This window comes from Chelonia mydas, chromosome 1 (genome assembly GCF_015237465.2).
Source record: "Chelonia mydas isolate rCheMyd1 chromosome 1, rCheMyd1.pri.v2, whole genome shotgun sequence".
In the NCBI taxonomy this organism is placed as follows: domain Eukaryota; kingdom Metazoa; phylum Chordata; order Testudines; family Cheloniidae; genus Chelonia; species Chelonia mydas.
The window spans coordinates 97,345,525-97,360,587 of record NC_057849.1 but is presented as its reverse complement, the minus strand read 5'-3'; the positions used below and the strand labels follow the sequence as shown (position 1 = coordinate 97,360,587).

The 15,063-nt window shown below is 38.8% G+C and overlaps 1 protein-coding gene across 9 annotated transcripts in view; it reads right to left on the bottom strand.

Moving 5' to 3' along the window:
- Positions 1–1,340: 1,340 nt before the first annotated feature.
- FARP1 (FERM, ARH/RhoGEF and pleckstrin domain protein 1) overlaps positions 1,341–15,063 on the bottom strand; it is a 329,042-nt gene continuing 315,319 nt past the window's right edge. For all 9 annotated transcript variants that reach the window (XM_037896136.2, XM_037896146.2, XM_043534898.1 and 6 more), the window contains 7 exons: positions 14,703–14,792; positions 13,520–13,602; positions 13,050–13,162; positions 12,106–12,269; positions 8,644–8,751; positions 4,124–4,275; positions 1,341–2,926 (listed from right to left, as the gene is read on the bottom strand). In XM_037896136.2, coding sequence (XP_037752064.1) covers positions 2,845–2,926; positions 4,124–4,275; positions 8,644–8,751; positions 12,106–12,269; positions 13,050–13,162; positions 13,520–13,602; positions 14,703–14,792 — 792 coding nt within the window. In that variant the 3' untranslated portion in view covers positions 1,341–2,844. The remainder of the gene's footprint in view (positions 2,927–4,123; positions 4,276–8,643; positions 8,752–12,105; positions 12,270–13,049; positions 13,163–13,519; positions 13,603–14,702; positions 14,793–15,063) is intronic.

The window sequence follows — 15,063 nt, the reverse complement described above, 5'->3', positions numbered from 1 at the left end:
TTGCTGACAGCGCACACTTGTTCTATCTACAGTATAGTGTGTGTGTATATATGTATATAAAATGTCCTAGATACACTCTGGAAATCGCTTACAGCAATCTTAGGGATGGATTTGAGCTCTGGTCTCTTGAAGTAAAGGTACTAAACCTTCCTTCCTATATCCTAACTATTGTAGTTTTAAAAGTATCAGTACTAGTTGATAAAGATTTCCTAGAATATCTCTCACCCCTTACCTAACTTGTCCCAGCAATACTTTTTGCCGTTTGCTAATCTCTGTTAAAATGTTGTTTGGATTTTTCAAACCTGCTGTTGATTATTTGCAAGCCTATGTTTGGTTATTTATTCTCGGTTTCATATCTCCACACACCCATATTCACATTTCAAATAAATTCTGGGACATTGCAATGCATCTTCTTTACAGATTCCCTAGCGTTGGTGAGTATTCTTCACTTTGTGCTAAATCGCTAACAGAGAGTCAGTACTATGGGTTCTCCAAAGTCCAGACTTCCAAAGTTTTCCATTTAGTTTCTCTGTGGCTTAGTTGTTCTCCCTTATCTAAATCAACCTTTTTAAAATGTTTATAACTAAATATAGTTCACAAAACAACAACCTTTAGCTGTAAACATACCTAGTGTAATATTTTTGGTATTCAGTCTGTACAATAATTTGATATTATCCCCTACAGTAAGATAAAGTTTTGAGCTGTTCAACATATAGAGCATGTTAAGAAAGGTAATTGTCTTAAAGGAAAAGCACAGGTAACTGCTTGAATGCTCACTTTGTGAGTGTTTAGCAATCACTAAAAACTTTTTTCAGGGTAGTTAAAATAAACTTTAAATCACGATTTTATTTACATATTGTTAGCTCCTTAGAAATGTAAGATTATTTGTACTTATTTCTTTGTGTAAATGTCTGCTAACAAATAGAAAAAATCTCTAGTTTCCTAAGAAATTTATGCCAACAAAGACAACTCCTGGGCCTATAACATCCTGGCAGTGAGAACACCACACACAAAACTGATGAACAGCTAGCTTGTGCTATATTTGCAACTAACACTGCCTTCTGATATAAATCAGGAAAGCTGAAATTATTCAACCACACTATAGTCCTACATCAGAGCTAGTAGTTACTTGGGTGGGATTTTCAAGAGGACCCAGCCATGTATATAATAAGGATTTAGAATGTAAGTCTCTTATTTTTGAAAATGTTGGCATAGGTGTACAAATTAAATCTAAATAACTTTTCAGCATTAACCTGAAGCAATTTGGTACTTCTTGGGAGCACTAAAAATTCACTGACGTTTTTAGGGAAAAAAAGACAAATGACAAAGTTTTGCCTTGAAATTGCAGTATGCTTGATTGTGTTGTGAGGTATTTTATTCCCTTTTGTTGTGAGCAATACTTAACCATTTTATACATAGTGTAAGGACAAGTGATTAACAAATCCAGTAGCTACACAATAAAAAAAAATTGTGGTAGAATAATCCCCAACTCCTTTCTTTGTGGTTCCCATATTTATCCAAGCCCTTCTGGCTTCATGCAGTGTTCCCCGAAAGGAGCCCTTAACTGGGACAGAGCTGTGTGTTTAGTAGGTTGAACCTGTGTTTCTAATATAAACAACAAAGAAAATTGACTGATCACTAACAAATTCTTGAAATTCTGATTGGACCAATGGATGATCCAAACATGCTGTTAGATAAAATATATAGATAATTATGCCAAATGGAGTAAATATCTCAGCTGATGTGTATAGCTTTCACTATCTATATATTAACAAAGTAATAATCTGTTGAGCTATTAGTACCGCTCTAGAGGGACTAGAGCTTCAAAAAAGTTTGTAGATCACTACAGATCTTCTGTTAAAAATGAAACACAGTTGCACTCAGATGCAGGTATCATGAAAGCTTGGAAAAGTAGTACCATCAGTTTATAGTGTTTGAGTCCACTTTAATTACCAAAACCACTTCAATTTACTCAGTCACAAGTAGGTGTGGTTCTTGCAGCATACAGGTTTTGTCAAGTTTGTAAAACAAACAGCAAAACACCACAGTAGCCTTTAATTTCTCCTTGTACACACCATTCACAGTACATTAATAGCCCAAATAATATTGCACTGATAATTTTTAAAACTATTAATCTTGCAAGTAGTATTCCCTGTTCAAAACTAACAGACGCACAATTTTGGTCAACTTGCACCCAGAAAAAGGCAAGATAAATCCTATAGTTCATTTATACTATATGAATATGTAACCCCAAAATGAAATGGGATTGGTGATCTGTAAACTGTTCAAGATAGAAAATTAGTAATTCCTTGAATAGTATGTAGAAAGACTGAAAAATTAAATCTGAAAATTACCTCACTGCTGTTAGACTGCTTACTGTGTATCTTTATATTGTATACTGTGAAAATCCATACTACATTTAAAAATCCAGCAGTCTACAGATATTCATGTTAAAAAAAGTTTATGAAAAGAGATTGTGAAGTTACAAATTAGTTTGTACTGTTTTTCAGGTGCAATCTTTGAGGCAAGGAAATGTCTTTTGGCATTTGGCACTCGAATAAGGACAATATTTTAATACTGGCACAAGCTAAAAAACAGCAGACACAATGACAAAAAATACAGGACATGAAACTAATTGCTGCCATCAGGATGATGGTTAACTATTTGGAAGGTGTGAAAGACTTACACAGCTTTGCTGAGGCAATCAAAGTTGCTGCAAAACCACTTGTGATGCTGTTTTTGTTTTTAAACAGTTGTACTAAATTTTAAGGAAAAAAATATATTCAAATGTCTTCTAGAAAAGCAGCAACTGCTAGAATGGTCAGCTTGGTGCGTGTTTAGCCATCAATACACATGAGACTCTTTATGACTTAGAACACGGGTGCGTGAGGCAGAACTGGTGGCACTTCGGATCACTTCCATCCATCTGTGGGGGGAAGATAAAATGAGGTAAATAGCCAAGGAAGGCTTTCTGAAAACATACGCTGTTAAACTACACTATACTGTCCATTACACTGCACATTCTTATTGTCAGGGGTCACAGGATGCTCTTCGCAATTTACAGTAGTGAACTGGTTTCAACGCATGCTCTCCTTCTGAAATGAAGGTAGGACAGTTCTTGTAAGAGTCCCATCACCAATTGAGTCAGGTTAATTTGAAGCAGTATTCTAGGGAAAAGGTACTTTCTATAGAAAAAAACTAGATGTTTGGTTGATATTTGACTTCAGTTGGTATAATTCTCAGGTATTACAAAAAATCCCTTAAATTGTTCTAACACGGTAACATGTTCAGCCCAACAGGCATAAAAATTCATATTAACAATATAATACTTTAAATGAGGCACTTCCAAACTTTATCATCATTTTACACATAACATCTTTGCTTTAGCCGAAACAAGTTTATTCTTGGTGAAAGCAAATTCAGTGGAGAGTTGGGGTTAGTACCAGTTTTCTGGCCTATTTACACCCTGTCTCTCTTCTGGTGATTTGGAATTGTGGGGTGTGCAAAACTGTGTAACATATACACAGAGACAGATGGGTATAGCAAGTGAAGCAACTAACATTATTTGTATTATCATAGCACCTAGGAGTCATGGACCAGAACCCCACTGTACAAACAATAACAAAATGATCCCTGCCCCAAAGCATTTACAAACTAAGTATAAAGTAAGAGAGACATCTGGGGTGAAGGCAGCTTAGTTACATATATATTGCACAAGTACTGAATGCTAGCTAGGTGGACACCTGTTTTCTCATCTGTTTTATACTCCATAAACAAAATGTACTGATGCACATTACTCTGCCTGTGTTGGTGCTGCACATTCAGCCAGATAGTTTTTAAGTGAACTAACTTTACTTTTATTTCTGGTATATAACACAGTTTGGTGAATAAGAGCTTTTGCTCAAAAAACATATGGCAGCTCAGAGAACTAGCCCCCATTTGCTGTCTCCTGGTACCTTACTTTGCAACAGCATATTCAATTTGATAAAGTAGTATAATTTTCTAACTATGATGAATGAGTTGGCTGTATTGACTCTTCCAACAGTTCACTTTGCTTGCATTTGACCTAACATCATTGGAATGACCTGGCACAAACTCACCACTTAGCAGAAAACTGACATACCTTTCAAATGTGTATTCACTTTCAGCCCGGAAGTAGTACACATGGGATTTGAAATGTAACTTGAAAACATAATCTTTGTGAATGTTCTCAGATTCAGAAGGAATGGTAAGTGAATACCCCAGGAGAGGAAGGCTGGCTAAAGGATGATTGTCCTAGAAACAAAAGATGAAAAATGCTGTGACATCTAGTGCACTTTGGGTCGCAAAACTTCAAATATAGAAACACATTTAAATATTTCCCACACTTATATAGAAAAATATTTGTTTGATCAACAGGTCATGTTGCACAGATGTGGCTTTAATTGATGCTGTATTTCATGAGAACAAATCTATACTGTGTAATATCAAAATTAACATTCACTCACTAGCTTACAGTGCTAAACCTAATCCCCCTATTCTTGCTACATGCAACCCATCTTAAATGAGAGGGCCCTATGCATTTTGTAAAGCTGTGATTTTTATTTTTCTGCAAAAGGTTTATTATGCTCAAATAGCCTCATCCCAACAAAAAGGTGTTTAGCATAGGGTGCTGTAGCTGTTTCTAAAGAGAGCACCCATCATCGATCTTCCTTGCATCCTTTAAAAGCTACTTTCTAGCTGTAAAAATCCTATTGAACTGTCACCTGCAAAGGTAACTACAGGCTGTAACAAGCATTTCTTCTTTGAGTATTTGGCTACATGGAGTCCACTCTAAGAGCTTATACACTAGATAAGAGTTCTTTGGCTTTAAGGGCCACACATGTGCCCCTCATGTCCTGGAGTCCCAAGGGCATAAAGGGTAGAACATCCCTAATCACCTGGAGTCCCAAGGGCATAAAGGGTAGAACATCCCTAATCACCTCTCATTTCCAGATGGAACTTCCTCACTCCTTTGCTACCCCGTGGCTACAGAGATTTCTTATTGTTCCTGGTGCAGTTAATAGTTTTTTAGCATAAAGCTTAAATTGCTTTAGGAAATTTACCTTGGTTCTGAGTCACTGCACTATACTAACTGATTCTTCTTGTGCTGTCCACACAGCTGCTACACTTGGTGCACAAGATTAAATAGTGTCAACTGGGGACATGCTCTGGGAGCCATCACAACCCCCTGTAACTGAGCATTTAAGGGGCAGGATGGTCTCAACTATCTCTCAATTCCTTTAGTAGTAAAAATCCAGAGTTTCAGAATGGCAAGTAGCAGAGCCAGAGAGCAGGTCATGGAATCTGTATATACAACATTTTGAAAAACTAGAATTCAAATGGTTTCCACACTGATTCCACTTTTGGTTACTAGCAAGCAGTATCCTTGCTTGGAGGTAAGAAAGAAGAGTCTTACTGAAATATTGACTTGAGTACCACTCTGCCAAAGCTTGCATTTATTAATTAATGTATGGACTGAATTTAGGTGGGTCAAAGGTGTTCATATAACCCAGCCACTGTCCAACATTGAACAGTGTTAAATAAGGTGCAGGGTTTGGTATGCTGCTTAGTACCGTAGCAAATACACCATTAAAAAAAATCTTTTAACAGTTTATTAAAGATACAGAAAAGAAGGAACAGTTAAAACATTTGAAACGTAAAGCAACAAAAATCCCTTTTTGCTGGAGGGAGTTTTAGAAGGAAAATCTCCCTTAATTGACAGTCTCTCCCACATGCTATCAAAGATGTCCTTTTGAGTAAAAGAAGAAGAAAGCTGAGATGAGTTCTTGCTGCTGCTGAGTCCAATTCTGTTTCATCCTAGATGGTGTTGAGATACAGCTGGAACTGGTGATGTCATCTGGATCCCTCTCCCTGGCCTGATCTGGTCAGGACATCTCTCAGGATCAACATGAGAAAAGCGTGGGGGCCCAAGAAATGGCAGGGGTGGCAGCCATGATGGTGAAGCTTGCTTCAGTAGCCTCCATCTGCTCTTTCTGCCCTTCTCCCCACAAAGTATCTATCTTTAAGATGCCAAAAGGGGCGTGATGAATGGAAAAGCCCATCCCCTCATTATTTTGTCCATCAATTAAATCCATTTCTGTAAGGCCAAACCTGACGTAGGTAACCTTGTTTCCACATTTTCTTGTTTACCAAGTATGATCTCACCCCAGTCCTTGACATTTCAGTAGGCCACTTCTGTTTGGACTAATTCAATCTCTCTGTCTGGTGTTGCACCTGTTTATAACATTCTTTATTGAGAACAGCTTGACGTACTTTCCATGATAAATTCCTAAGCAGAATGTGTGTAAGTGCTGGAGACTAAAGTAGGCGGTTTGAGTGAAAGAACTTTTGTTTGCCTGCTTGTATGACCTATCGGCCACATGGCTGTGTCCCCATTTATTTATTTCCTGCCACTGCCTCACAAAGAGTAAAGTTACCAAGAGTTTTGGGTTCAGCAAAACTCTGGGTAACATCCTTGCCTGTCGAGGTAATGCATTTGCATAGTATTGTCTGTAAGCACTTACATGGCAAGCCCCCAAAAGAGAGGTAAGAATGCTCTGCATGCCAGTTAAATATTTTGGATTTCCAGCACATTGATATGAAGGGATAACAAGAAGTGATCACTTTCCACAGTTTTCCAGTAGATCCTGGTTTGCTCCCCATCTCTGCATGGAAGCATCCATGATCAGAATCTTCAAAGGAAGAGATGCAGAGAATGGAAGTCCTGTGCATATCTAATCCAGTTGTTTGCGCCAATCTAATGAAGGCATGATCTCCTTTGGGATGGGAATCTCCTTGTTTATGCTGTCTCTGTTGTGTGTTGATACACAGATCTAAAGTTTATACCCATTTGTTCTTGCATCAACATTGTCCTTTAGTTTAAATAGCTCTTTGTCCAGTGAGGGGATTACAGAGGCCAGGGTGATCATTTGGAATCTCAGAAGGTGGATGAAGATATTCAGCTGTCTGAAATCTAGTGTAGGCCTCCAGCCTCCTTTCTTCTTGGGGATAAGGAAATATCTTGAATAAAACCCTTTTCACTGTGCTGGTGTGGTACCAACACTATAGCTGCCTGAGTAAACTCTCATGAGAGGAGTCCCTGAAAAGGGGGCTTGGGAGTGGGAATTGGCAGGAACTCTATTGTGTGTCCAGTGGCCATGATTGCCAGTACCCATCTGTCTGATGTTATATGGTGCTGTGCTATAGTCTTTCATGCTTTCTAGAAAGGGGTCATAAGCCTTCAGATGGTAGAAAGGTTGAGGAGGAGAGCATTGTTGATGGCAAGACAGTCTTAGGATATTTTCTCCATGGTACAAATACCCAGACAGCACACATTGCTCTTGAGCCTTTGAGGGTATGTAATAATTCACCTGCTGTCTCGCTGAACAGGTTAATTTCCTTGAAGGGAAGATCCTCCATGGTTGATTAGACTTCCTTGGGGAATCTAGAGGATTGGATACACAAAGCCCATCTCATGACTAGATGTTGCCATCAGGTGGGAAGCTGGAGCTCCATACATACCTTTACAAGCCATTATTCTCTAGAATCGGCCTCTAAATCAGATGCAGGCCAGTCTTACAGTCCTTATTTAAATAGGACTCCGGTACCCATCACCTTGCAGAGCCCATTGCTTGCTGTTCACCTAGTATGGGATCTGTGTGGACAAATACTCAAAAAAAGTGGTTACTTTCCTTACAGTAAATGTGTACTTCAAGATGTTTTGTCTACTGGGATCCCACAATCTGTCCTCCTCCCCCACTAAAGTGGAGTCCTTTGGCGTTGGGGATTTTGTATTGGTGAAGGAACTGAATGATAGTTGGGGCTGCTTTGCCCCTTTATACCTTCAGATGAGGAGCATGAGGACATGCACGGTGATCGGGCAACCCTAACAGACACTGCTGGCCAAAAGTCACCTTTTGTGCGCCTGGGGCATGTGCATACCTAGAGTGGGATCCATGTAGACAAAACATCTTGAAGAACCAGTTATTGTAAGGTAAGTAACAGTTTTATTTCATGATTGGTTTCTGTTCTCTTCCCTAAAAAAACAACAAGGAGGGCGTTTTTACTCACGAAAGCTTATGCTCAAATAAATCCGTTAGTCTTTAAGGTGCCTCCGGACTCCTTGTTGTTTTTGTGGATACAGACTAACACGGCTACCCCCTGATACTTGTTCTCTTCCTTAGATGCCTATGTCTAACCCCCTTACCTTAGTTAATTGGCATTCATTGCTATGTACAATTTAGATTTTAAGCTTCTTGGGATTGGGACCTGTAACTTTTTAATTTGCCTGTAAACCACAAGGACATATACCTATGAAACTGTATCCATGTGTGTTCGCAGAAGTGTCATGAGAAGGCCATACACTAAACCATGAGTAGTAATATCTAACATCATTTTTCCTCAACTTGTCAAATGAGTGGGGAGAGTACAATAAACTATATACTAATAATATAGTCAGGCAACTTTAATAATAGGCAATGCTACCAGCCCTGCCTATAATGCTCCTGACCAATGTCAGTTTTTTCCTTCCTGTTGCTGCAGAACAGAATTTTTGCTAAATTCTTATATTGGTATTTATACTCTAAAACACATAAGCCTTTCAAACCTGTGCAATTTGTTTACCTGGTGCGATTTGTAGAAGAACATACAAAAGTTGGTGAATACCACCCAGAGCTTCTGCCACCCATTGCTGTTCTTGAATTTTCTTAACAGGTTTCCAGAGAGCTGATTCTGAAATGGAAGAAAGTAGTAAAATAGACACACACAACCAAATCATAAACAATGATGGAAAGTAGCCAAACCTCATGTAAAGAATGTTTACTTTTCTATTTAAATTAATATATTATTCCTATTGGTCATTAAACTTGGTATTAAACTTTCAGAATCAGAAATCCCTCTCATTCTTTAAATGAGGCTTGTCTATCATTTTTTGTACGAAAAATGATCTGCTGTTACCTTGTTAGATGCAGAAACCCTTTTGTTGGATGTGATAGCTTAATATGATAATTTCAATTAAGTTTTTAATTACTTATAAACTAGTGCACTAGTTAGTATTCTTTTAGAGGCCAGTTAGTGGGCAGTTTTCTTCACTAATGCATTAAGCCCCGTATGTACAGTTATTAATAGCTATTTAAATTTTTCTTAAACTAGCTAAACGTAAGCTATGAAATATAACCAAAACCAATTAAATTTTAAATCATATTTTACCTCTTTTGCACAGGTCTTAAACTACTATAACTTTAAAAAAAAATTCTTGGCCTTTGTCAGTTTGTTTTTAGGAGCCTAATGTACCACACCTCATCCAGCCTGCATGTTCCATTCTCTCCCTGGGCCCTAAATGGTACTAGAAGTAATTAGATTTTTTAATAATGAAAAATTGAACAAATTTCCTTGGTCTTCTTTTTAATGTGATCCCATGTCCTTTGCTTAGGTGACTCAGCCTCCCATAGTCCTCCTCCACTTCACAGTGCCTGAATGGTGGTTCTTTCAGATACTGCTTCCTTTTTATAATTAACAAGAGGCAGCGTTTCTACTGCCATGTTTTTCTGTCTATCTTTTGTCCTGTTATTTCTGTCCATCCATTCTCCACAGATACGTGTACCATCAGTGCTCTCTTCCACAGCTCTGTGGCTTCTGCATGCTGTACTGCTACCTGCTCTTTTTAAACATAGAACAAAGCTACTACAGCACCCAGGAAGGACTTAGCAGCCTGGGAGCTGATTGTGCAATACCCTTACAATGCAGATGTGGTACTAGTGGACCAGCTGAGCAATTCTCTGCCTGCAAAATAAGCGTCAATCTGCTATTCAACAACACTGTGCCCACAGTTGTACAGCTGTATAATGTTAAGTATTGCACAGTCCTCACTACATAATACTGTCAATTAACCCCTGAATTTGCAGCAATGACTATTTAATTCTACTAGCCCCGATTAACGGCTACTAGCGGAAAAAACAATCAGCAGGTAAAACACATTTTACCAGGAATGATGTTAAAGTATTCTTGACATTCCCCCACCCCCTTTCCTGCACTGGGTTTACATTTAATTTCTTTTTAAAACCTTGTTTTAAATCCTCCTCGCCTCTCTCTTTTCAGTTTTAAAATTGCATTGCGGTGTGTTTGACCTAAATTACACACAATTGTATTCCTTAATTTTTTTGTTACCTCATTACTCTGGATGATATCATAAAAGGACAGGCTTTGCATTCGGTACCAGCAGACATATGAAATGGAAACAGGCCGCTGATCACTGATCAGTCCAGCAGGTAGGGAAGAACAGTCACTGACAGTTAGAGGATCTTCTACCACAAGAAAGACAGAAAGGAGGGAGAAACAGAAAGAGAATAAACGATAATGCTTAAGTGAAAGCCATCCACTGAGTGATGTGAGCATGAATGGTAACCTGCCAAGGATGGGAACAGCTGTGCAACTGAAGATGTATGTATACACGATGACATGTGCCTCTAGATTGTTTAGTCTCCATTGTTTGCTAGTAACTTTTTAAGCGTGGGAAGGAAAAAGTAGTACAGTGGTGAGTTAGCCCTCAAAACATAACTAAATATTTTATCATTAAAATTGTTAAGAAAAATAAAATAAAATGTTATTAAATTGGCTTTGAGAAATGGCCACATTTATACACTAATGTGATATTAACAAATGCATGGAAGTTACCATGCAAGTGTTAAACATTAGGTGTCTTGGCTTGCCCCACACTCAGCTGCATGCTGTGTACTGCCTGATAGATCATCTAGTTAGTACATACTATACTGATATCCTAGGAAAACAAGCCTGGGCTCAAAATCAAGCTCTTGTGAATTTTCTTCTTCTTCTTCTTTTTTTTTTTTTTGGTAGGTAGATGGGTTAGTTACCTCCTGGGGAGGTTTTCTAGTACAAGCGCAATAGTACCAAGTCAAATGTCTGGCATTTCAGCCCTTCTGTTTCAAAATACAGCTAGAAATGAATATTGTGAACATTAGCCCCATTTAGTTTTTGAAAGTTTTTACATTAGCTGTAACTCTATTCTTGTAAATTGAAGAGTATGGCTTAAGAAAACACTGCAGTTAAAGTGTATGCATAGTCCTTGGCCCATAGTTCACCAAAGGTAGAGCAAGCTAGAGGCATTTTCCAATGAAAAGGGTGTTCTAGTGTTGCCTTCAAGAAGCTAAACCAATTTACAATCTATTAAGTTTTCCCTGTTTTCTTTGAGCATCAACGTAATTTCCAAGAGGTCTGTAGGTAGATAATAGCATTTAGTACTCCCTCTGGTCTTTACTTTCCTATCTAACTTACATTCTCTGCTCTGTTTTGGAGTGAGAGTTATGAGGGAACAACTAAGCAGAACCCATAAACAAAATTTCTTACATCCTCTTTCAATTACTCACGAACTTCTTAAAATACATTTAAAACTCGAAAAAGAACTTTTTTAGATTTCAGCTATTCTACAAAAGTAATTAAGTGTAATATTTTGAAGACCTGAGGCCTTTCTAGTTAGTATTCCCACGATTCCTAACATTTTGTATGAAATTGGTTTAACTGTGATCAAAATAAAATCACATTGTTTTTTCTGTGATGTGGAAAGTGCAAATAAAAAATAAGGCAGAGAAAAATAAGCCGTGAGCATATTAAGGTCCTAGAGAAAGATGGCTAAAGTAAAGAAAGTAAGTTAGTATAGAAAACCAAGAAACAAGGCTGCAGAGGCCAGAGACAATGTCCTTTCAGCACTAGTAAGTCATCAATAGGTATTAGCAAAGAAAAATATTCAAAGGGAGTTTTCTTTGGTGTGATCTGAAAGTTAAGACTTTCAAAATCAAGTTAGCATTTAAAAATGCAGGTTATTTTTCTGAAATTAGAATCAAATTGATTTTAAGAGATTGCTAAATAAATCATCCAAGTTTACGTTTTTGCCAAACTATTGTTATCTGACTGTGAGAAGGGGATCACTAGTGTAGTTGTGTTGAAACTCCAAAAAGCAAATAAAGGGGTGTTGAATTTAATGAGAGGCGGCCAATGTCTAGAGTAAAAAGAAGATGGTCACTGAAGAGACATTCTCTGGAGCTGCAGTTCAGATTGTTCTGAGGCAGATACCTCCACAGCAATACTAAAGTCGATCATTGAAACGCTGGTATTTCTGTGCCAGCAGACGTGCACCGTAGTGTTGCCACGGTGTGGTGACTGACGTTCAAGTGAGGTGCGGCTTGCACTGAGATCGTCCTCTGATTCCTGGTCTACAGTAGTTTCATCAGGAGACTCTATGAAATTCAGGGAAAAAGCATCTTTCTTGCAACATACATGATTGGAAAAATTATTAAACATGAAGGTCCAATGCGCTAAGAGGTTTAAATTTTCACAATTCCATGAACAGATTTTAGTCAACAGTCTTCTATAAATAACAAGCTTAAAAGGGGCAACTTTGTTTAAAAGGCTAACACATCCAACACTCACTAAGGTATTTTACTTTGGCTCTAACTCTGCTTGTATTAATGTTCTGAAACAGAACTTCCCTAAGACCGGCACTGCTGTACAACATGTCCTGAAGTCACGATGCTCAAGAACAGTTTTACAGTCACTTATCTTAATGCAGCTAAGTTTCACTGCTATACATTTGAATTAAAACAAAAGGAACAGAAATAGTGGTAACTTCAATAAAAAGCATTAAACTGGAACTGAACCTAATTCTAAGGTATTAGCCTAACTGCACCTTCAGCCAGCAGATTTCATAACAGATTTCAAAACTTGGGGGGGAGGGATAGCTCAGTGGTTTGAGCATTGGCCTGCTAAACCCAGAGTTCAATCCTTGAGGGGGCCATTTAGGGATCTGGGGCAAAAATTGGGGATTGGTCCTGCTTTGAGCAGGGGGTTGGACTAGATGACCTCCTGAGGTCCCTTCCAACCTTGAGATTCTATGATTCTATGATAACACTGAGGTAATGTGATACAGCAGCACTGTATTTCAAGGCGTGTTTTCTTCTCCATTATCATTGAATTTTAGTGACTTTTGGGTAAAAAGCTCCTCTTCATACACTACTTACTATTGTCAGGTGGACTACTAGCCAGTAATTCAGGGGTGGGACCACTGCTCTTCTCTGCCAGATCTATCGCCATCTGTATGTCCTCAGTCCACTTGTCCATTTCAGCACGGGTACTACGAACAGAGATCCAGGTTTCATTCGCTTTAAGCCGGGCTAAGAGGCACTTTAAAAGCTAATCACAATTTGAGTTTGGTACCCAATCTAGGTTCTCATGTCTACATTTGTCTAACTAGGCTGTTTCTTCTGATTCTAAGTTTAGTTTGGATAAAACAAACAGAGTTGCCACACAATATTCAAATTCATGATTCTGTTTTACTCACATCTTTAGCAAGCCTATTACTCATGCAGCAGAAAGCATTTTTGTGCAGAATGATTTTAAGAGCAAATTAAAATAAAATTCTATCCATCTGCTCTGTGCTTCCTGCACAACTGTGTGAAAGGCTTGCGGACATGCATTTCCAATGAATTACCTTGCAGCAACAATGATGGACTGATGTTGACCTCGTAGTGTAAGACAGTGAGGAACCCCCCATTCCTCTTCACTTTCCTCTATCTAGGAGACAAAGGTTCACATACCGTAAGATTGCATTAGTCACAGATTGTAGGAAGTACACATTTTATGGATTGGAACAGTGGGAGGGGAGAGACAGAAAATATAGCAGAGATTCACAAACTTGGAAATGGAGGAAAAAAATAGCAGCTTAAGGAATTAATGCAACCCCAAAAAGGGGGAGGAAATTAAAAAAAAAAATTTCTCAAAGACTAACAGCTGAGAGTACTGTACATAGGCCTCCAGTACCTTTACAAAGAACACACTAAACAAAGTGATGATGAAAATAATAGGAAGAACAACTACAGTATGTTGTTTGGGATTTTTCTGCCAGCTTCCCAATATAACACGACAAGATGCTACTGACAATACATTAATGGCTAACCTGTGCTTTGTCCCAGTGTGGGTGTGTGAGGCTGCTGGACAGGAAAAGGTATTAAAAATGGAGGACACAAGCAAGAGCTGAGCACAAGCACAGGACTGTGCTAATCTAGCAGCATTCAAGGCTGAAGGAGAGAGAGGGTGAGCTCTAAAGAGTGACATACCAGTCATACCTCTTGCAAGCTGGGGAGCTCCAGGAGGCATCATGCAGCCTCGAAGTCCAGTGCGGTTAAGCTGCATTTCTGTTTCTCTTGCAATAAAGGAAAGTGCCTGCAAGGCACAATACAACCCTGACCCTTTATCTTAGGCTACTAGCCACGTGGGTGCATCAACCTGGTGTCCTACTCAGTTTGTAGTGACAGTCTCTTTATGGCCACACTGCAGTGACTCATCACTCTGCTAAGCAGTAGAGACACAAGAGAAGCTGCATCACCTGCTGCCAATGTACTTCAACCTTAAACTTGAGAGCATCTCTAGGGCTGAAATAGCCATTCAGGCCCAGATTTGCCTCTGCTGAGACTGCTAAGCATGATGATGGCTTTTGTGGTGCACCCCCTGAGAACTTGATGGAGACAACCAACACATTTCAAATAAACCATAAAGCAGCCACCAGATGGAGGTAACAGTCTCCCCCACCCTGGGGTAGGAGTCAAACAAGTGACACGCTACATATACCATTAAAGCCCCGAGCCACTGAATTCCCATGGGAGTGCTGTACTTACTGTCATGCCATACAGTGGGAGCTGTCCATGGACTTTAAATTGATTTGATGCTGTCAGGCCTCTACTTGTGTACAACAAAACATCATTAAACTAAAAAGCAAGAATGAACACGATTTAGATTAGCAGTAGTATGTTAAACTATTGAGCAAAGGTCAAACAGTAACAATGGGCAGAAAGTCAAGTACTGGAATGATGTTTGTATGAGGGCCCTAATATCTGGGTGACTATCATCTAAATGAAAATATCGGCTTCCACACAATACTCCCAGGATCATCCCCAATCTCATTCTGCAACTGGTGCCAGGACACTTCACCCAGTTCCTCGCTTACTTGTAGTTCTCTTCTGGGGTCAGTGCACTTTG